Source organism: Zea mays, chromosome 3 (assembly GCF_902167145.1).
Source record: "Zea mays cultivar B73 chromosome 3, Zm-B73-REFERENCE-NAM-5.0, whole genome shotgun sequence".
Classification (NCBI taxonomy): Eukaryota; Viridiplantae; Streptophyta; class Magnoliopsida; order Poales; family Poaceae; genus Zea; species Zea mays.
The window spans coordinates 222,783,106-222,806,245 of record NC_050098.1 but is presented as its reverse complement, the minus strand read 5'-3'; the positions used below and the strand labels follow the sequence as shown (position 1 = coordinate 222,806,245).

Sequence of the window (23,140 nt, the reverse complement as noted above, 5' to 3'; positions counted from 1 at the left end):
CTTGGTGCTTAGGAATGCTTAGAGAATGCTTGGTGTGCTCCTCCATGCGCCTAGGGGTCCCTTTTATAGCCCCAAGGCAGCTAGGAGCCGTTGAGAGCATTCCAGGAAGGCAATTCTTGCCTTCTGTCGCCTGGCGCACCGGACAGTCCGGTGCACCACCGGGCACTGTCCGGTGCGGATCTCCTTCCTTATTTGGCGAAGCCGACCGTTGGCGCTTTGGAGCCGTTGGCGCACCGGACACTGTCCGGTGCACACCGGACAGTCCGGTGCCCCCTTCCGACCGTTGGCTCGGCCACGTGTCTCGCGCGGATCGCGCGGCCGACCGTTGGCCCGGCTGACCGTTGGCTCACCGGACAATCCGGTGCACACCGGACAGTCCGGTGAATTATAGTCGTACGTCGTTAATCACTTCTCGAGAGCAGCAAGTTCGCCTGAGCTAGCCTGGCGCACCGGACACTGTCTGGGTGCACCACCGGACAGTCCGGTGCACCCAGACAGAGCTGACTTTGGTTGAACAAAGCCATCTTTGAATTCAGCTTGATTTTTCCTGTTCCAGCACTTAGACACAATACATTAGTCTCTAAAACAATGTACTAAGTCTGAGAAACATACCTTTATACTTGATTTGTACTTTGTCCACCATTTAACTCTTAGGCACTTGTGTTGGACACTAAATCACCAAAATACTTAGAAATGGCCCAAGGGCACATTTCCCTTTCAGCAGTTACTCACATGTTACCATAGCGAGGGCAATGACTCACCATTACTCGTGCGTTTCCAAGAAAAGTGTTACTGCCTATCAATGCTGCATGGACTGCAGTCATCATGACTCCCGCTGATTACTCATGTGTTACTAAGACAGAGGGAGCAACACAGCGTCCAGTAAAGATCTTGGTGTGTTGTCAGCATTAATTATTCACATAATGTATTTCTTCCGTTATGCTCCTGGGCCCGCATGTCGGGGCTCAGCATCCTTGTATGTGCCTCCCTTAAACTATAAAAGGGAAGGCACACAGCGTTACAAGGGACACGCTCAATACAGCTTATAGACAGTGGAGGTAGGGTATTACGCTCCACCAGTCTGAACCACTATAAACCCTCGAGTGTTCTTGTGTTCATCCGGAATTCACCAAACAGGCAACCGCTTAGGCCCCCTCCTCATCTTAGGATTAGGGCGGGTGCACTCCGCCACTCGGCCGGAGGATTTTCCCACCGACAGACACATCCTTTCCTCCTTGTCGCTCCACATTGTCGACCAGTGTTCCTTGTTCAACTTCCAAAATACCCTTATCCTTTGTTGTGGATTAGCTGAAAGGAGCAGTCCCTGACGTCCTAGGAACTGACCCTGGCAGTGTGGCACTCTTGCCATAGTCGGCAACCGGAGCCTTTCCCAAAGCCTGATTTAGCAAAGTCACTACCTGAGCCAACATGTCCTCAGACGAAGAAGATGGTCTGAGGCCAGCAATTACCCACGGGTTGACTGGAGGATCAAGACTTATGGAACCCTGGAAACTGCCACCATGCTACATATTGGTGCCCAAACCAGAACCACTTCGACTTCCAAACTGACATTGATTAATCCCGTTAAAACATGAGCCCCAGTGAGAAATGAGGTTACGACCACGAGCATGATGATCGAACCTCCATGATTACTGATGTTGCCATGATTGGGATGCTTGAATCCTCCTTTGTTCATCAAGTTTGCCTGCCCATTGTTGCGCCCACCACGGTTGCCACCAGATCCTTCACGCCCAAAGATAACTCCATGTCCCATCCGGCTACCATCATCCTCCATGTTTCCTAAGAGCGCTTCTGCGTATGAAACATCAAGGGGTGAGTATTGGTGGCCAAATGAGTTATGGGAGCCCTGGAGAAGCCAACATACGTCCCAATCCTTGCAAACAAGGAAACCAATCCTTTGCGGCCAAGTTTCAGGGAGCGACGTTGTGTAGAGAAAATTTGCCATGCCTCACCAACGCCTTGCCCAGACATCCATTAGAAGAATTTTGGAAATCCCCATCAATTCTGGATTTAAAGGGATCAACCTTAATGCAGCCCGCTGAATTCGGCTGAGCAAGCACGTTACTTCTCTGTGATCTGGGCCAAGAGCATGCCTTTGGTGAAAGGAATTTCGCACTACACAGGGCATCCCCCATAGTGAAGCATGGATAAATCCTAAGCGGGGGAAGCGGTCCCTTCCAAGGACGAGTCGCGACCCTGTTACCGCTCGGGATGACTCTTCTTGGGTAAACATTCGCCTTAGGAATATTATGATTGGGCAGATGGTAAGTGGGAACATAGAGGTGGTGTTTAAGATTTCGAAACCAAAATATTTACCTAGAGTGTGTGCATGACCAAACTATGTCTGGGGATAGGGTTCTACTGATCACATCTATGCAATTGTATCTAACTTTGCATCTAAACAACATAATGTGCATAGGGGATGGTTTCTAGGTGATGAACTCTATTTCTTGATCGTTGGTGAAAAATGTGGTTATGCTCCAATCCAACTTACCCAAATGAGTTCGAATATGTTGCTGAGCTTGTTAATGGGTTGGAGAAGTCGGATCCATCTCCTCCCTTCCCTTGTTCTTCTTCTTCTTGAAATCGCCGCCTCCTCTTTGCTCCTAGTCACTACTCCCTCCACCCCATAAAAATAAGGCGTATATTTTGTTTTTGGCAAAGTCTTTAGAGTGAAATTTTGACCATTGATTTTCTTTTGAAATATGACATCAACAAATACAAATTAAGCATTATATTAAAGTATTTTTAATACAAATTCAAGTTTGTAACATGCATACACTAAAAATATATGTTTTTTGCTGAATTGTTGGTCGAAGTTTTAAAACATTAACTTTTATAAAAAAATGCACGCCTTATCTTATGACATGGAGGGAGTACTTACTAGTGAAAGAAGGCTCATCCGTCTCAATCCCCAACACTTGTGGCCTTGTACTTCTTCACTTGATCTCTATAGTCTTTTGCTACGGATGCCTATCAATCCTTCCTCCTCCTTTCTTGCTCTTGGTGATGGAGAGGGAACGAGAAGGATGAAAAAAAATAAAAGTAGTTGTACGTGTTGTTGATATTCATCGAATGAACACACATCATGCCTATGTTGTTCATTATGGTCTCGATTGGGTTCTGTATCTTTGGTCGTACTCGTACCTAGGATGGGAGTCAGGATCCCACGCCAGATTCCGTGTGTGCAAAACCAATTTGTTTGGCTGCACGTTTGCATCCACATCCTGACCGGACACAAATGCTGATTGGTTGTCTCGCTCTGCTTCCCCCGTGCAAGGGATTTTGGCCGTGCACCCTGCATCGCCAGAGCTTGGTCCTGAAGAATCGCCCAATCTTTTATGATGCATCCAGCCATCCCATTCTGTTAGTTCGCAGCTTCTCATGGTTCACACAGCCATATTTTCCAACAAGGATATGAAGACAACAAGCGCCCCAACAACAAATCCAAATCTTTTCGTAGAACTCAGCCACTCAGGCGCTCAATTATCACCATGTATATGAAGCTCGTTACATACGATGAGCACCACAGCATCTCGGCGTGGCAAAATGTTGCCAATTTATACATTGGCATGTACGTAGAAGTTTTGAAACAGTACTCTGAAAGAGATCACGCTTGACGCTCCCAGTCACTCACTCCTCGCCGAAGACGGCCTCCCAGACGTCCTCGAAGGCAGCGAGGATGGCCGGGTGGTGGCGCGGCGAGTTGAGCGAGAGGTACGAGCCCAGGAGCTCCTCCATCTTCCCCACGCTGGCGATGCGCCGCTCCACCACCATCTCCACCATGGAGCTGCGGAAGTCCAGGTAAGGGTTGCTGGAGCGCTTCACCACAGCCATGCCCGCGCCGGCGGCGATGGCCTCCTCCTCCTCCTCCTCCGCGGCAGCGGCCGCGCCCAGCATCGTCATCGTCAGCTTCTTGGCGTTATTGAGACCCTTGTCTTCCTTGCTCCTCTCGCTGCGCTCCGTAGTGCGCCTCGTCGTCTCCACGGACACCAGCGGCCGGAAGGCGTCGGGCGGTGCTGCCGGGTCGCCGCCGCTGGATCTCGACAGCGCACGCCGTGGCGCGCGCGCGCGGCGGCCGCGACGACGACTCGCCGTGTTCCTGTGGCTCCTCCTGCTGGCGTTGCCGTTGCCGCTGCGGCCGCCGTTGGTGCGGTAGAACTCGGATGATGTGGGGTCGGACGAGAAGCTGAGGGACGAGAAGAGCGTCCGCATGTCGGCCGCCTGGCCGCCGGCCTCGTCGTCGCTGCCGCTGAACGGCGCGAGCTCGTCGTCCGTCGCGGTGGCGGACGACCGCGACGACGACGACCAGCTGTAGGGCGTGGGCGTGCTGCTGGGCCGGCGCGCGCGGGCGCGGCCCCAGGAGGAGGAGGAGGACGAGCAGTGCCGCCTCGACGCCGACGGAGACGACCGCGCCGTCGTCAGCTTGCTCCTGCCGCCGCCGCCCTTGCTCTGCTTCGTGCCGCCGACGACGTCCCTCGCCGGCACCTGTTCCGACAAGAGGTGCTGCAGAAGCGGCGCGTCGGAGTGGGCGGAGCGGCGGCCGGAGGCGGCCCCGCCCGTGCAGTCCACGGAGATGTGTACGAGCGACGCGCTGCGGGTGCGGCTGCGGCGCGGGCGTGTCCCGCGGTCGGCCTTGGGGCGCTCGTAGTCGTAGGTGCAGGGCGTGCAGAAGTACGGGGAGGGCGGCGCTTCCGGCTCCGGGTGAGATGAGGAGGCGGCGGTGTGGGCGTTGTTGGTCTTGGCGAGGCTGACGAAGGCCGTGGCCGTGGCCGTGCCGCCCGAGCTGGCGGCAGCGGCGTTATTGGTGGTGCAGGTGGAGCGCGTGAGGATCCTTGCCAGGCGCTGCTTGAGCCGTCCGGCGGCGCTGTCCCGGCGGTACTGGGGGCTCTTGTCCACGAAGGGCGTGCGCATTGTGGCGAGCGTGTGCTTGCTAGAAAGGCTGTGGTGGTGGTGGCTTCAGTGTGTGGGAGGAATTGGTCAATGGTGGATTGATGTGAACGTGTGTATTGTCTTCGGCAGCCTCTTGGTTCCCCTTAATAAGCGTGTTCTATGCTAGCCATAGGGGTACGTATGTGCACGGGCTGCGAGTCTGAAGCAAGTTGCGCCCGCAAACGTACAGGCTGTGCAGGCACTATCTCGTCTCGTGTGCTGTGTGCATGGAGCCGGCAATGCATAACATGCTTGCTGCCGTCGATGGCGGATCAGCCGTACGATCGTGTTAGGTGAGCGTACGTGGCCTGCTGGGTGCATGCATGCATGGATGATGGACACTTGATCGCAGAGCACTGCGGCGCCACGTCGGTCGGTGCAGAGAACAATCGCAAGGCAACGAGGGAGGGGCGGTACGGTGGCCGACGACGTCGTGTGCTTGTGTCAGGCAGGCACTGAGGCCCCAGGCCAGGGCCAGGCCGCCTGGTCGAGCCGAGCCCGAGCGGTCCTCCCGCCGCTGGAGCTGTCCTGCCGCCGCGACGTGCCGTGTCGGCCGGGGTGGTGGCCCCCGTTGACCACTCCGCTGCTGCCGCGCCGGGCCGTGGTCGTGGCAAGAGGGAGACGAAAAGATGCTTTCGAAGCTCTGAAGTGTTTTCGGCATCTTTTCGTTGATCAAGAGCCCTGCCTGCGGGCTGCGCGCACGGCACCAATGCAAAAACATTCTATCCGGTCTAGGAGTGTGCGTACTGTACTATGTCCGTTCGTCCATCGACCGTCGTCCCTCGCTCCGATTTCAAACAAAAGCGCATGCATCAGGACGACGACGACGACGACGACGGAACAAAACCCCAACGGCCTAATTCCGCTCGGACCTAGGCGATCCTTCCGCCACACATGATTAGGAGGTTAGCGGAATGTAGCACCGCAGCTCGGTTTTTTGCAGAATCGTATGCGCCCGCGCTGAATGGCTAGCTTCTCGCGGTAACACGCCAAGATGTTAGTAGTAGAATGCCGGCTTTAGGTGTAAACCCGCGCGCGCGACGCGAATACAAACAAAGGCAAAATCCGAGGCCGGGGGCACGGCATAATTAGCTCTGGTTTTATTTATTGATTATTAGGAGAGTCCTTTGTTGGTTTCTCGGTTGTCTCGGTATGTCACAGGCTGAGCTTAGGTGATGGAAAGATGCCCCCCTCTCCCTACGACTACCAACCCATATACCCACCCATCCATCCATGGAACGACGACTGACTCTAGTTTTAACTTGCCAGCACACGCTGTGTTCTTCGGCTTCACTGACATGTGCTGTGGGTGGGGCGTGTAACTACCGTTTGCAGAGCGATCTCTGGTAGGAGCATGTAACTAGCGTGCGTACGTGACGCTGTCATGCCTAGCTGCTCCTTGGCCAGCAAACGTACTACACACCGGAGTATACGCCAAATCGACATCTACTGTATCAGTCAGTCAGTCAGTTTCATCATGCGAGACGCCGGTCCTGGTCATCCTCATCATCCTCATGCAATGCATGCACCGTGGACGGACCGTCCAAACGAAAGACCGCAGCCAGCGCGGTCCAGACGGATCCCTGCCCCCCTGCCAGCAGAGAGACGCGTACGCCAAGGCTTCGACGAACCGTCCTCGGATTCTTACACCTTTCTCAGTTGCTCTGCACCACGCCAGGAATGGATGGATGGCCTTGCATTGCGACTGATTTGGGTGCGAAAGTAATCATGCATGTCACGCCACAGGAGTGTACGTACGTACGTACGTATGTATCATCCATCCAATCCAATCTAATCGGTCTCGATCGGATGCACTCGACAGCATGAAATGAGTGCAGGAGCCTACGCCATCTGTCAGGTACTACACGTACGTATAGACGCACGTGATCTCCATCGCAAGGCGATGCTTGCCTGATCGCGAACAAAACTCTGGTCCTGCACTGGAAAATCAACGTCGGCGCCGCTAATACACCCCCCCCCCCCCCCCCCCCCCCCCCCCCCCCTGATTTGAAGGGGGCTCCAGCTGTACATACACTGCTGCGTCTCTCTGCATCCAATCTCTCCTCGTCATTATTGCAAACAACCTTTTGGTTTTGCTTTCCCCTCACCACACTTAGATTCTATAAGGATCTGCTTAGAAGCACCACTCTTTTTTTTTTAAGAAAACTAGTTTACACAAACCAGAGCGGTTCCAAACTCACCGGTCTATGTCTGAGTTTATAGAAACCGGATTTCCAGTTTCTTAAAAACTAATAAGCTATTTTCACTAGCTACAACCAAACACACCGGTCTATTCGCTTTACCTTGAGTTTGCAGCAGCAGCAGCATGCGACAACGTATGTGTAGAAGAAAATTTAAAAAAAATGATATAATATATGGTAGTGGGTATATGGTTTACATGTGGGGTAAAAATGACTGCGGAGAATTATATTATAGAGTAAAAAAATTACTGACAAGGACAAAATATTCCTTTTAGAGTTGTATGAGTGTTGACAACATAAGGCTATCCGCACTCGTCCTACTCCAAATTCCTAGTCTAAAAAGAATATTCTGTCCTAATCATCAACATTTTGACCAAACTCCCACATCTACAACTACTCTATATCTCAATCCTATACAAACTACCACATTTTTTACCAATACATACCAAACACGCCCACCACCCACCTCCCTTGACTTTGTCCTGGCTATGGCGCAATAAGATGGACAGTGCCACCATTGAAGAGAGAGCGCAACGGCGTACAGCAACGGCGTAGACCGACATCAACTTTACATTTGGGGTCGTAGAGGACCTACTAGAGGATGCAATAGGGCATCTAGTACACCGGTGCAGCACTATTTATTATAAAATATTATTGTAGTTAGCTTTACAGTAGACAAGTGTGGACAAACTAAGAAACGTAATTAATGATTCCCCTCACCATTCGTTTCTAGCTTATTACTCCTTCTGTTTTTTAGTTGTCGCTGGATAGTTTAATTTTGTACTATCCAGCGATAACTAAAACGAAACCGATGGAGTAGTTCAACAAGTGAACTATCTATTCTAAGAGAAACAAAAGTAATCTAGAGCAAACCTACCCTATGTATCAGCTACCACAACCGTGATGAAATTTCAGTCGTGGATGGAGTTCAGGCTTATCGCTTCAGGTGTAGCAAGAGATGCTGCAATGATGAGTCAAAACCGCGAGATGCCGGGCACTGCCGCACACAACAGACTTCCAGCTGACAAAAATGAGCAAGAGTACCCCTAAATCAATATGTTAATTTCATAATGTTGATGATGTCAAAAACGGGAATCGCAAACTGGCCACAATCGTCCCAAACTCCCAATACAGATTAAAAAAAGGAAGGTAGTGCAATGACCTTCAAAGGCTATTATTTTGTCAGAAAATAGATTGATATAAACTACCAATGGTCACCACCATCCGCTAAAAGGAAGCATGAAGAAAATAGAGCCAAAGGAATACATCTCCTTTCTTTCCTAGCTGTAACGAACTTTACCGTAAAGAGAGGTCTATGTATTTAGAGAGTGTTTGGTTTCTATAGACCTTGCATTGCGAGTGATTTGGTTGGGTGCGAAAGTCATCATGCATGTCACGCCACAGGAGTTACGTACGTATGTATCATCCATCCAATCCAGTCGTTCTCGCGGATGCACTCGACGCCATCTGTCAGCATGAAATGAGTGCAGGAGCCTACGCCATCTGTCAGGTACTACTACACGTATAGACGCACGTGATCTCCATCGCAAGGCGATGCTGGCCTGAGCGCGAACAAAACTCTGGTCCTGCACTGCAAAATCAACTTCGGCGCCGCTAATACACCCCCCTCCCTGATTTGAAGGGGGCTCCAGCTGTAGAGACACTCCTGCGCTGCGTCTCTCTGCATCCAATCTCTCCTCGTCATTATTGCGAACAACCTTTTGGTTTTGCTTTCCCCTCACCACACTTATATTCTATAAGGATCTGCTTAGAAGCACCACTTTTTTAAGAAAGCTAGTTTATACAAATTAGAGCGGTTCCAGACTCACCGGTCTATGTCTGAGTTTATAGAAACCGCATTTCCAGTTTCTTAAAAACTAAGAGGGTGTTTGGTTACCCCAAACTAAAATTTAGCCCCTGTCATATCGAATGTTTGAACCTCCGTTCCGGGTATTAAATGTAGTCGGATTATAAAACTAATTTCTCAGCCGAAGATTAAAAGACGAGACGAATCTAGTCCAGTTGGTTGGGTCTATATTTCATACTCCTATTTGAAAGTCAAATGCTTGATGTGACCCGGACTAAACTTTAGTCCCTACAACCAAACACCCCCTAAGGCTTTGTTTGGGTACAGAGGGATTGAAGTGGATTGAAGTGTATTAAAGGGAATTGAAAAAAAATTAGTTCATATTACACTTCAATACACCACGTACCACCTCAATCCACTCCAATCCGAGATTACCCAAACAAGCCCTAAGAAGTTATTTTCACTAGCTAAAACCAAACACACCGGTCTATTCGCTGTACCCTGTGTTTGCAGCAGCAGCAGCAGCATGCGACAACGTATGTGTAGAAGAAAAATTAAAAATGATATAATATATGGTAGTGGGTATAGGGTTGAGATGTGGGGTAAAAATGGCTGCAGAGGATTATATTATAGAGTAAAAAATTTACTGACAAAGACAAAATATTCCTTTGAGAGTTATACGAGTGTTGACAACATAAGGCTATCCGCACTCATCCTACTCTAAATTCCTAGTCTAAAAAGAATATTGTGTCCTAATCACCAACATTTTGAAAATACAGTAGACAAACTCCCGCATATACAACTACCACTACCGGAATTTGGCTCTTTGCCGAGTCCCATATTCTTTCCCGAGTGTTTTATTTCGGGCACTCGACAAAGAGCTCTTTGCCGAGTGCCACGCAAAAAAACCTCGGTAAAAGAAAACACTCGGCGAAGAAGCTCTTTGCCGAGTGTTTTATTTTTGACACTTGGCAAAGAGTTTCTTTGCCGAGTGTCACAAATACAACACTCGGCAAAGAGCTCTTTGCCGAGTGTTTTTTCTCCAACACTAGGCAAAGATAATTTAAAAATCACATTTTAAAGTAGTAAATTAATTCAAATGAAAAAGTTTTCAACTACAAATTTGTATAACTCATCATGATGTACAATTTATATATTGAACATTTCTTCATATGACAAAATAAAAATAAATTTGTTCATAAAACCTATATCTCTCTCGTAGTTTATGAAACTACGAGAGAGACGTATAGAATTTGTGCATATTGTTAGAACCATCATCTGAGATAAACAAATTACCAAACAACCAAAATAAACTTTGTAGATCTTGAGAAGTTATAGAAGTTTATAGTTGACAACTTTTTCATTTGAAGTCATATTGTTAACGAAAACTACGTCTGAATTTAAAAAAATTTAAAATTTGAATTTTGAAAACGACTTCGAAAGGAAAAACCACCAACATGAAAGTTGTAGGTATTGAAGAGTTATGAAACTTTGTAGTTGACAATGTTTTAGTTTGAAATCATCTTGTTATGCAAAACTATGTTTGAATTTTGAAATTTGAATTTTTCAAACTGTCTCGGATGGAAAAACCACCAAAATAAAAGTTGTAGGTCTTGAACTCATTTTGTTGTAGTAGTGTAGTGGTATAGGATGGTATGCGCGAGAGAGAGGTTGCGAGTTCGAATAGGGTAGGGTTGGAGAGTTGTTCCTAGAATTTAAAAAATGTTTTGCTGTTTTTTTTTAATTTTTTCGATTCTTAATTTGCCGAGTGTTTTTCTTTGCCGAGTGCTTTTTGACACTCAGCAAAGTCTTTGCCGAGTGTCCGAAAAAAAGCACTCGGCAAAGAACTCTTTGCCGATGAAATCTTTGCCGAGTGTAAAATAGCCTTTGCCACTCGGCAAAGAACGCGATTCCGGTAGTGTACTCTATATCTCAACCCTATATGAACTACCACATTTTTTACCAATACATACCAAACACGCCCACTACGGGCCCCACCACCCACCTCCTTTGACTTTGTCCTGGCTATGGCGCAATAAGATGGACAATGCCACCGTTGAAGAGAGCGCAACGGCGTAGACCGACATCAACTTCACATTTTAGGTCAGAGAGGACCTACTGGAGGAAGCAATAGTGCACCGGTGCAGCCCTATTTATTATAAAATGTTACTGTAGTTAGCTTTACAGTAGACGAGTGCGGACAACCTAAGAAACGTAATGATTCCCCTCACCATTCGTTTCTAGCTTATTTAGTTCAACAAGTGAACTATCTATTCTAAGAAGAACGAAAGTAATCTAGAGCAAACCTACCCTATGTATCAGCTACCACAACGGTGATGAAATTTCAGTCGTGGATGGAGCTCAGGCTTATCGCTTCAAAGGGCATGTTCGGTAGATATGGATTCAATCCTCCGGTGGAACTAATCCAGACGTGGATTGAATGGTTCCTCTCCTGTCACTCTTTCCCTGGGTGGTTTAATTCCCCTATATGTTAATTCTCTGGTTCTTTTTTTCTTATTCGATTATCACATAAGAAATAGTATATTCATCATAAGAATATTAATTCCCTGGCCGATGTCGCCTAGCGCTCGTGTCTCGCCTCCGCACCTGCTGTAGGCCTACGATTGGCGAGTAAAAATTCCACGAGTCAGGAGTCATGGGTCAAATACCGGGCCAAGATGAGATTTCACTGGGATTGGACCAGGGTAGAAACCTACTAGGACTAACCGAACGGATGTTCCCGCATGGACCGGGCTTGTTTCAAATGCGGGCTGATCCACGAGGTTTGCCACCACACCCCGGCCGGGAATGATACAACCGAACAAAGCCCTCAGGTGTAGCAAGAGATGCTGGCAATGATGAGTCAAAACCGCGAGATGCCAGGCACTGCCGCACACAAGACTTCCAGCTGACAAAAATGAGCAAGAGTACCCCTAAATCAATATGTTAATTTCATAATGTTGATGATGTAAAAAACGGGAATCGCAAACTGGCCACAATCGTCCCAATACAGATTCAAAAAGGCAGGTAGTGCAATGACCTTCAAAGGCTATTATTTTGTCAGAAAATAGATTGATATAAACTATCAATGGTCACCAACATCTGCTAAAAGGAAGCATGAAAAAAATAGAACCAAAGGAATACACCACTTTACCGTAAAGAGAGGCCTATGTATTTAGGGAGTGTTTAGTTTTTAGGGACTAATTTTAGTCATTCCATTTTATTTTATTTTAGTTCCTAAACTATCAAATACGGAATTTAAAACTTTATTTTAGTTTCCAGATTTAACAATTTAAGGACCAAAATATAATAAAATGGAGGGTTCCTAGAAATTAAACACCCCTTAATGATGGCATAGAACAACCACATGTATATGTTGTTCTTGCCTAATAAATCCTGCAGCTAGAGACAACTGAACTGTGACAACACGTTTGATTTATTCCAGAGAGCTATTTCTTCCATGTCTTTGTTTTGCCATTAACATTCATAATCTCTACTACCCTATAAGGACACAAGGAGGGCGTCCACCACGGCTCCGCCTGCCTCCGCCCCGCGACACCCCAGCCCGCAAACTGCGCCCGCTCCCCGCGGCAATGGCTGCTCATCTCGTCACCGTGCACGTCCCGCATCGTTTCCTCCTCCTTTTCCCCGTTCGCCCACTGGCTTGGCATCTACCCGGTGCGGCCCGGACCGAATCCTAAGCCCGCCTACCGCCACCGCCGGTTCCCGCCGCCGACTCCCGTTGGAAACGGTAAAACCTCCCTCCTCCTGGTCCGTGTCGCCGGGGTCGGGGTCCAAGGGGCCACGCGGTTTCACCATCAGCGCCGATCTGAGCGATTGCAGCGTTGACCCCGCCCGATTCACCCAGTGCTGCTGCTAGGGCCGCGCGACCTGCTTCCGTGTGAACCTCCCGTGCTTCTCCCACACAACGCGCTACAGGCCCTATGCTGGACAACGTCAGTCCGCTTGAACTTGAGGTCCCTCCTGCTATCGATTCCTTTGGCCCCTTTCAAGTTTGCATTGAAGATGTTTGACGTAATGCCTCTGAATTCTGAGAAGGCGCTTCAAGGCGGCACACAGTCTCATCGGGCTAGCACACAGTCTCATCGGGCTCCCTTGTGTTCTCGATCGTCCGGGGCACCTGCCTCTCCGGCGGCTGCAAACACCCGAAGCAATCAGAACCAAACCAAAAACTACAAAACTCTACAGGTGGAGTGGACAGTTCGAAGAGCGCTGGCTTGCCTGCTCCCCGAGCTCCTCGGCGCGGCAAGCGGCCTGGCCGCGCTCGCGGGCGAGCGCGCGCTTCTAGGCCTTCTTCTCTCGCTTAAGCTTGCCATGCACCTCACGGCGCTTGTCCTTGTTCTTAATCTACGACGGCAGTGTCACCTCCGCCTTCTCCTTCCTGGCATTCCGCCCGCATCTCCCCTCGCCCTCGTCGCCCAGGGGCGGCTGAGTCGCAGGATGCTGCTTCCGCTTCTTCTCCTTCACCATCGCAGGCGGAGGTTGCTGCAGTTGGCGCAGCGAGGGATTTAAGCGGCGGTGACTAGGGTTAAGGGATAGCAGCGAGAGCGCTGTGAGCGGCGGGAGCGTTGGCGGCTGTGAGGGCGCGCCATCGGTGAGAATGGGCTAGCAGATATGTTTTTTGTGTGCATTTGTGGTTTGAAAAAAATAGCTCTCCGTTTTACAGTGGTTTCAACCTACGAGAAAAATATTTTTTTCGTCTTTATTTTTTCACTAGGTGTAAGGGAGAAGGTCGAGCTGGCTACCAAGTTTGTCGTCTCCTTCGCTGACGGCAAGCGCGAGATCCGTGGTGACCCATCATATGTGCGGGCAACGTGCGAGGCCAGCCTCAAGTGGCTCGGCGTCGATTACATCGACCTCTACTAACAGCACTGCATCGACAAGAAGGTGCCCATCGAGATCACGGTGAGGGTGGTGTACCTTCTTCCTTTGATTCCTTTGTTTGGTAGTTGTGTCTATCACCTGCGGGTGGTCGATGTGAACATGCAAGTGGAAGCTGGTAGTGTCGGTGAGAGGTATTCAAGTTGAAATTGGAATTGTAGGTTACAGTCCACTAGGAAGAGGGTTTTTTGTGCAGTGGAGCAAAACTAGCTGACTCGCTGTCAGAGCAAGACTTCCGCAAGGTGAACTCAAACTATTACCTATATGTGCATAATACATGGTTCAGCTATCCTTGCTTTTAAACATCTCCTTGATTTTTGATACATTTTTTGGATTCTGCTCAAGTATTTGACATATACAAGGGTCCCATCCACGATGCTTGGAGCAAACTGCTTGATATATGCAAAATGGAACTATGCATATACGAGCAAAATTGAACTATGCATAGTTCCAGTTTTCTCTGTCTAAAATAACCATTAACTATAGTAGATTAATGGGCTTGTTCAAGTACAGTGACGAGATAATTATTTCTCTGTCTAATCGTAGTTGCTGAATCAATAAGGAAAAAACACAACAGATCATGATAATAATAAGGCATTGTTCCTTTAAACCTTTACCAGTAAATGTCGTGCATGCCTGAAATATTGATTTGGCATTGATTAGGGAAGCATAATGTATTCTTATTTTCTATATTTTCAAATTTCCAGTTACCAGATTTAATCACCCCTGTGTGTTGTATACTCGTATAACAGGGGCTGCCTCATGGGAAACTTGGTTGGGCCATTGATGAGGATTTTGGTTCGTTTGAGGCACTTGTGTAAAGAAGATGAATGCAGATGGTGCTGCTTTACAAGGGTCTAGATGGGTGTTATGTATATTATGCTTTGTTTATGTTTATCAAGAATAGTTGAAGGTGTGTTCTGTTGACCATTAACCTCATGCTTCTCTGAAGTGGTTAGCTTTGGATAAAGAGGCAAAAAAGCTTTCAGTTAAAACTACTAAAACTACAACTAATCAGGTGAAACATGTCGTCCATATCTGTTTGTTCTTCATATGATACAACATGGCTATTCCCAATTATCATTCTTGAATCTTGATCGAAGTCGTGTTAGTGACAACTTCCCTGTACCTAGGTGTCCCATAGGCAAGCTTAATAGACACATGTCATCTTTCATGTTGCAATTAATGTGAGATAAAGATACATTTACAGCAAGTGGTGAAATGGTTTTTTTTCCTTATTAAATTTCTAAGAATGTTTCAAGAGCGTAGTATCTCACATTTGTGTTGTGTTAAACTTCTGTGAAATTGTGAACTATGGAGAGATTCGCCATCCTAACGTGATGCACGTGTTCTGTCACATGCTGGTTTTTAACCTTAGGCTCTGTCACATGCGTGATCTGAAGTCCCCTGCTGAACACTAAAATAGGACTAAAATTGAGGCTCACTTTCTCTATTCCATGTGTCCTTTGTTTTTATTTTTCATTGCTTGCTAACATGCTGAAGTATCATTGCTTCATAACCACGAGTTGAGGGAATAAGGTAGCATTTTCTTCTAAAAATGTGGTCATGCATTACATATTATAGTTAAACTTAATTTTATGAGCTATAATTCATTTGAAACATGACTACCCTTTATTATTTTTTACACATTTGGTTTTATAACCATGGTATCATGTATGCTATGCAGATTTGGAGAACTTATTCCCATTCTACTATAAACCAGTTCTCTAGGTTGCTATAATGTGTGGACCTCATTCCTTTGATGTACCCTTTCACATCTTTGAGCTCCAACGATGTAAAGTAGAGATGCCCGGTGAATGCCTCTATAGATACTCTTTCTATTGCATGGACATTTAATTCTGTATAAACTTCAGGGAAACTAGATTTGGGTTTAGTTGTTTCATGTATTTAGTTCATATATTATGTTTTATGTATCAGTTTAGTTCATATATTAAGTTTCATGTATTAAGTTCACATATTAATATGTAATCGTTATACACTAATATTTTATTGAATATTTTTATACTGTTGCAACGCACGGACACATACCTAGTCACATAATAAGAAGGAACAATGTCTAATAAATTCATCGGTCAGATCTGGAAGCTAACACCAAAAGTCCTTTACTTCCATGTTCCAGCCTGTCATGTATAACTGCAGTAAAAAAAAGAAGTAAGACCGTCTCCAACAAGCTAATGGCTTGTTAGATTATTCCTATTACATATAAATTAGATGGGCTTGAAAAAAATATAAAAGATTTTAACTTATTTAAAATTTAAGCATGTTCAATTTCACCTAATATATATTGGTTAAGAGCAAAATGAACAAACTCTAAACGGTCTTCTCCGCTGAATTCAACGGACAAAAGCGTCCTGCGCTAAAATTTATTTGCGTCCTGGGAGACGCTAAATGTGGCGCAAGGTCAGTCTTCCTCATATTTGTATATAGTATTTGGTAATTTATGTCTTCAAAAGTATTTATTTTAAATATTCAAATTAAGAATTTTGGCACACACGAATACGGCAACGAACAAATATATAATAGAAATTTCCAGTGATTTGTTAATGCTACCATTGAAAGATGAGTAATTTGGATATAAATTATTTTACAAGGTTTTTTCTTTCACGAATTAAGATGATAATTTTTTTATAATAAAAAGGTGAAAAACTGTGTATTAAATATAGAGGATCGAATTTAGAGAACATTTTTTGAGATAGAGAGAATATAAATGATGAAATCTTTTAGAGACTACTGTAAAGGATTGAGAATATTTCTAAGCAAACAAAGTGACAAGAGTGTTGCCCTGAGCCTTATGCATGATTGCAGTAGATGTTAGACGGAAAAAGGATGAGGGCAACACAATTCGACATCATCGTGATAGAAGGAACCAAAGGGGAGCAACAGATTAATGGACAAAGAAAATTTCAAGCATAGATTTTACCTACAATAACGCAGTGACAAATAATTTATGTGCCAGAAACTTTCTGTTCTTTGATTACTCGAAAAAAGGAGTTCTCGCAGTCACAGCCATGCAATTGTTCCTCGGGTAAGCAGGGTAAGCAGACGCCCGTCCGCACCCTAGTGTTTGTTGAGAACTAATTACCGGCTTGCTCGTTGTCTGCATCCAGCCCACGCCGCTTCATAACTCATAACTTGCATTGTATCTGTTCAAGGCGGGAGTGGATGGAAATGGAACATGAGGTACCAACCACGAGTCGACTGGTGTGTTCTTTGATTGTGTACTTATATTATTCTACTTATGAATTATTTCCATTTCATATCCATGTGTTTTTATCTCAACTTAAAACTGTTATGTTTATTGGTGAGCCTCAAGTTGTCCTGCTGTGCATATATGTGTGTGGGGGGTGGGGGATGTTAGGCTGTTACTCTCTACGTGTTTGTTTGTGTGGCCTGATGTCGAGGCTAGTGTCAGTAACTTCGGACGGCTATAGACGGCTATCAAAAGTTAAGTTTCCGACGTAAACTTCTTTTGTCTAAAAATATCTACCCATAAATATGTCATAACTTTAATTTATATACTATCCATGTGTTGATAGAGTTTAATATCGAGTTTCATGAATTCTTTTAAACTAGGTAGGTGTATCGAGTTTCATGAATTCTTTTAAACTAGGTAGGTGTCTGTGCGATGCCACGGGAGGAGTTAAAAATTCGTATAAAACATAGATACAGAACGCCAAACAACACTATGATATACAAAATTCGTGTGTCAAACTAATAATATATTAACGGTATGCCAACTGTTTGCTCCAGTACAATGTCTCAAAACAGAAAGAGAACACCCAAGACACAAAAGCCAGAATGAAATTGTTGATCCATGAACAACGATGCGCACTGAAATATTCACAAGACCTGCTGCAAGCTAAAATACCCATTACAATGTGCAAGCCCTTCGTGGTCCTCTATAATCATCAACGAAAGATTTGTAAGTTATAGCTACTACTGGAAGGATTAAAAAAACTTAGACCACTCACATAACAATACTAGATGTAAAGGATACACATAGTGCTTATTGAACAAAAAAAAACTTCACACACAAAGAGAAGAAAAAACATGAATCACACCAAGGTGTAGGTTATACTCATTAAATCTGATATAACAAGACTGATATATCATCCAAACTGCATCGAGAGGCACCAGTCTAGGTTAACAACTAACAAGTAATGCATAGGCCTGGGCGCAAACATTGTGTACTTCCTAAACTCGTTGTGTACTTCCTACCAAGTGCTCAGTGTTTTTTAGCAAAGTTGTTATAGGTTAATATCCTGATCATGTTGCGAACACCGTACACTTCTACGGTTCAGCCAAAGCAAAGTCAAATACATGTTCTGTCAAAAAAATAAAAGCACGAAAATCACATACCTCCATCTAGAATCACCAACCCATCGACAGAAGAGGATATGTAAAGTGCATAAAGAAACGCCATCAGAGAGATGTACAAAACATTTAAAATAAAGACAGAAGATCATGTCATTGGCTAGCATAGCCTTCTCCATGGTCCAGCTGAGATTGAAATCAAAGATCACAACTCCAAACCAATTTGACATCACCGGAACTTGAGACATAGATAATGAATGAATGGAAATGGAAAAACAATTTTATTAGCTGGTGCAGATTCCTCAGGACGCATCATTTAAAATAAAGATAGAAGATCTTGCCATTGGTCGGGATCGCCGTCTCCATGATCTAGCTGATGTTGTAAATATGCTGAATATCTAAAATAAAGAATCTTTTGCATCCACATCAATGACACAGACAATTGGAACTTTCTCCCTGCCAAAGCTTATGTCTTCACAGAGAACAACACTCTCATTTTTAGGCTTCCATCCGAAGTGCTTTGAATCAAGAACATAATGGTATTCTTCCATTCCTCACATTTCATCATCATTAAGGGAATCAACAGGAGCTTCAAGAAAATCAACTGTCGTGAGTTGCATAGGAAGCAGAGCATTTGAATTATATCTAGACTTGCACCCTTTAGGGCATATGAATCCCTCTTGATGCCAATCAATTTGGATGCCATTGTCACTGCAAAGCTTTGCAGCTTTCACAAATATGTTCTTAGGTAAAGATCCGTATTTAACTTCCAACGCAGCAAGAAGACTTGTCTTACAGCATACAGAGCGGGCAACCGATAAAACATCAAAGTTGCTTGGATGGGGTCTTGTCTTTTGAATCTTGGAAAATAAAGTTTGTGCAACATCTGAGCATTGGAAATCCTGTAACTTACCAAGGCTGGATGTTTCATATTCAACTATTTGAGATGTTAAGCCAGAGATCTGAAACTTGAAATTTTTATTGATTCCAGAGCTACTGCTCTTCTTTAATGTACTTGTTGGTCGTAAACTTTTCTTGAAAGCGGAATAGTAGTGTCGGCCGCGGTTAAGCTGGTACTTCCCATGGCCCAGTAGAATGTGGCCAACAACACCTGAGACCATATGAGCGACTTTATGGTGGCGGCCAAGATATGGCAGAAGATCAAATTTGAGCCCACATAATCTGCAGACGAACTTCTGTGAGCCATTTTCATCCTCAACGTTGTGGCTATCATAAAGGGGAAGACCACTCATCCCTTTTGTTTGTTGAGCAGATTGACCATTTGGTCGCTGAGGGACATCAAGAAGCCTGAACTGCTGGGCATGGTCGGAAACAATGTGAGGGTATAGCAGATCAGTGTTCAAAAAATTGTTGTTACACGACATACATCGAATGAGAATTGAATACTGGAGGTATTGAGCCCCATGTACATCATGTACATGTATTTCAAGGACTTTTTTGTTGGTAAATGATTCCATGCATGCAGCACAAGAGTAACCTCTAAACAGCCACCGGGCTTCCTTTTTGTGGACAATTGTCCAATGTAATCCAAGAGCTTGATCATCAGAGAACTGGTGACCACAGATTTTGCACTTAGGACCAGATGAAAGATTAGTTTTCTCTTCCTGCAACGCTACAGATCCTTCTTTGTTTTCAGAATATATTTGCTTAGATCTATCTATACCAAAGATCGAGTGAGGTTGTAAATATGCTTTATATTTCTAGATGTTGTAAATATGATATCATGTATATCTTCCATAGAAGGATGTTGTTGTACGAAAGATAAATATAATGAGTTTTTTGGGCCAATTCCAATTTTACCACATCTGGTATCACAAGCCTTTTGCTCACAAGTTAGGATCTGCTCACTCCTCAGTCCTCACATGATATCCTCTAGGCTTTATATTTTAATAGCAATTTGATTTCCTTATTCAAATTCAGCAGTACCCGGTCAAAAAAGAGATAGTTTCAGCTCAGGATTTTTAATCAAGGTAGTGGAAATTATATCATAATAAATATGGGGACCTAAGTTGTTGTTTGCACTAAAATAGACTCTCGAGACGAAGCTTATCAAGCAAATCAATATCTAAAATTGTGGTCCGTACGTAACTGTCTATAGGTTTGTGTGTAACATTTCCTCATAAGGTAGGAGGTAGTAGGCACTATGTTGCTTTTTGCACTAAAAAAAACTCTCTAGACGAAACTTATCGAATAGAGTAATATCTAAAGATGTGGTCAATGTGTAACTGTTTATAGATAATAAAAAAATGTAGCAGTAGATTTTTGTTCAAAAAAGAGTGCAGTAGTAGATTTAGGGAAAAAGAACTAAAAGACATTTTTATCATAAACTTTTCGTCTGCTTGACCCCATCAATAGTTTCCTAATAAAGGGTTAAGTGGAAGACGAGATTAAGTGTGAACTATAATTATATAGTCAATTAACATGTTTGGATTTCTTAACATCTTACCACGTCACAGAATCTTTAGAACATAGTTGGAGCAACATTACCATAGTTTGTGCTCTCTCCCAAGTAATGGAATTTTAACATTCTCCACTTTTTTGTCACTGTCCATGAGCAGAAACGAACTATCAGGTGCAGATATATAGGATCAGCTATAACAACATGTGCATAAATGCAATTAACTGGTATATAGTGTTGTTCTGCAAACAAACAAAGGTTACCAATCGACTCCATGTAAGATTATTTTTTATATCTAATAACCAAATTGAAGCACCAGGACCTAGCTAAAAGACAAATCAGTTTAAGTTTATAAAATGTAGAATATATGTGGATAGAACATATATCTGATGGTGTTGGGTGAGAATAACACCTGCGAGCTTGAGGTTTTCTAGACTTCTTTTGAAAAGCATCAATCATTCCCCATCTTCTACTCCGACCAAAAATCATTTTCCCTCATCTACACCTCTGCAAATGCCGCACAACAAGAGTCGATCACAATCTGCATTGAGCCTTGAATGCAATTGCTAGCAATAGCAGAACTGCTATCTTCTGACCACCTAAAAAAATTGACCAACCACACCCACTTCTGTGCCAACTTTGAAGAAGAGGAACGACGGTCAGCGAGCATCTGGTTGTGGAGCATCAAGAATACGTTGTTTCATGACAGAGATTGCCTAGTCAATTTTCATTCATTCAAAAAGCATATCACATTTCATGTATTATTCATAGGTTAAAATCAACTCATGGGTTGTCAGCAAATCTCTATCATCCTTAAGCACGCTAACCTGCAAATCTTGCATCTTGGTGCTGACAGCAATGGACACGAGAAGCTTTTCTTCTGAAAGTTGTGGCCTCAGCTCAAGTAGAACTTGCTTCACTCCAATTCGATGCATGCCATGAAAACAATGACGAAAGCGCAAACAAATACCACGAGAACAAATCGAATATGGGAATGGATTGTTCACGGAGCACGAAATTGAACATGTTGCACCATTACTCCCTTAGATCTAGAATGCTAAATCTGAAGAAACGACACTTACCAATCTGAGGCTTCATGGAGATGACGATCACATCGATATCGTCGACAACCTAGAACGCATGAGTTATTAAAATTCATGTAAGATCCGAGTTTCCACGGTGATGTCGAAGCAAATACATGAGCGCACGACCAAGAGGAGGACCGGAGAGCAAAGGGGAAAAAGAGAGAGGACGAGGGTGAGGGGATACCTGGGCATTAGTTTTGAGCAAGCATGCGCTGAAGGATGTGAAGGCCTCGCCGCGCTTGGGCGACGTCGGAGCCGGCGTCGGCGTCTTGGCGCCCCACTCTATGTCCTTGTCCCGCGGCTGCAGCTTCTGGAGCCAGCTCCGGGCGGAATCCATGGGGGCGGGTCCGCGAGTGCCGGCGGCGACGGGATCGGATCAGCGCCTAGGCGGTGGCATTGGCGGGTGTGGGGATTGAGTTGAGTCAGAGGCTTGGGGTCCCGCCCGCGCGGGATCCCCGGATCTGGTGGTTGCGCTAGGGTTCGGCGCCGGAGGCACGGGCATGACGGCGGGTGCGGGAGCGGGAGCGCATGGCCGGGGGCGGCTGCGCGCATGGCCGGGTGCGGCTGTGCGCATGGCGGCGGGTGCGAGAGCGTATGGCCGGGAGCGGCTGCGCGCATGGCAGTGGGTGTGGGTGCGAGAGCGGGAGCGAGAGCGAGGCAATCAGACGGTTGGGATGAAGGCGGGATTGATCCGGCAATCGAACGGTCGAGATGGAGGCAGGGGCATGGTTGTGCCTAGTCTACACTATTGCCTTAAGGATTAGTAGAGATATACATAAAATATATTTATAATATTTGATCGAAACCGATAAGAAGATTGTCATGTCAAATATTATCGTATCGTCTATTGGTTAATAATTATGAAGGAAACTTCTCTTGGTTTCAACAGTAGCCTTCATCAAGAACTATAATGGTATATACATACAATAGGGTATATTTGTTTTAGTTAAATTGAACGACAAATTCTTTAAATTCCAGATCACACTTAGGACTGATTTGGTGACTAATGAATTGGAGGGGTACATAGGGGAGGAATATCTCTTCTATTCAATTTTAAATAGGAATGTGAGCCTCCCATGGATCCCCTCTAATTCCCTAGTCGCCAAACCAGCTCTTAGTGTGATTGGTTCCCTTCCCTCTTAGCCTAACATGTATCCACGAGAATAGGCCCGAGCTGCCATGCTCGTAGTATATAAGCCCCCAATGTTTGGTTGGATGCATAACAACATCGTGTCTAACAAGAGCAATTGTTTGGTTGGCATGGTGTACAAAATACATATGAGGTGCCATTGTTTGGTTTGCTATATGAAGTTCGGTACGGTCACCACTTGCGTGACATGGTGAGGTTAAATCCAGAGTAAGAGCAAAGAGGAATCACAAGAAGGAAACAAAGACAGGAAAGAGGGAGCTCATCTAGTCACCCTACCTAAGACCTCTA

The 23,140-nt window shown here is 45.3% G+C and overlaps 1 protein-coding gene and 1 pseudogene across 1 annotated transcript; both read right to left on the bottom strand.

Annotated features, from left to right (window-relative positions):
- Positions 1-3,475: 3,475 nt before the first annotated feature.
- Positions 3,476-5,018, bottom strand: LOC100280543 (ovate protein). Its single transcript, NM_001153462.2, has one exon. It carries the CDS (start codon positions 4,933-4,935, stop codon positions 3,655-3,657), a length of 1,281 nt encoding a protein of 426 aa, NP_001146934.2. The 5' UTR covers positions 4,936-5,018; the 3' UTR covers positions 3,476-3,654.
- Positions 5,019-18,596: 13,578 nt separating this feature from the next.
- Positions 18,597-22,039, bottom strand: LOC103652575 (histone-lysine N-methyltransferase SUVR5-like; annotated as a pseudogene).
- Between the last annotated feature and the right edge of the window lie 1,101 nt (positions 22,040-23,140).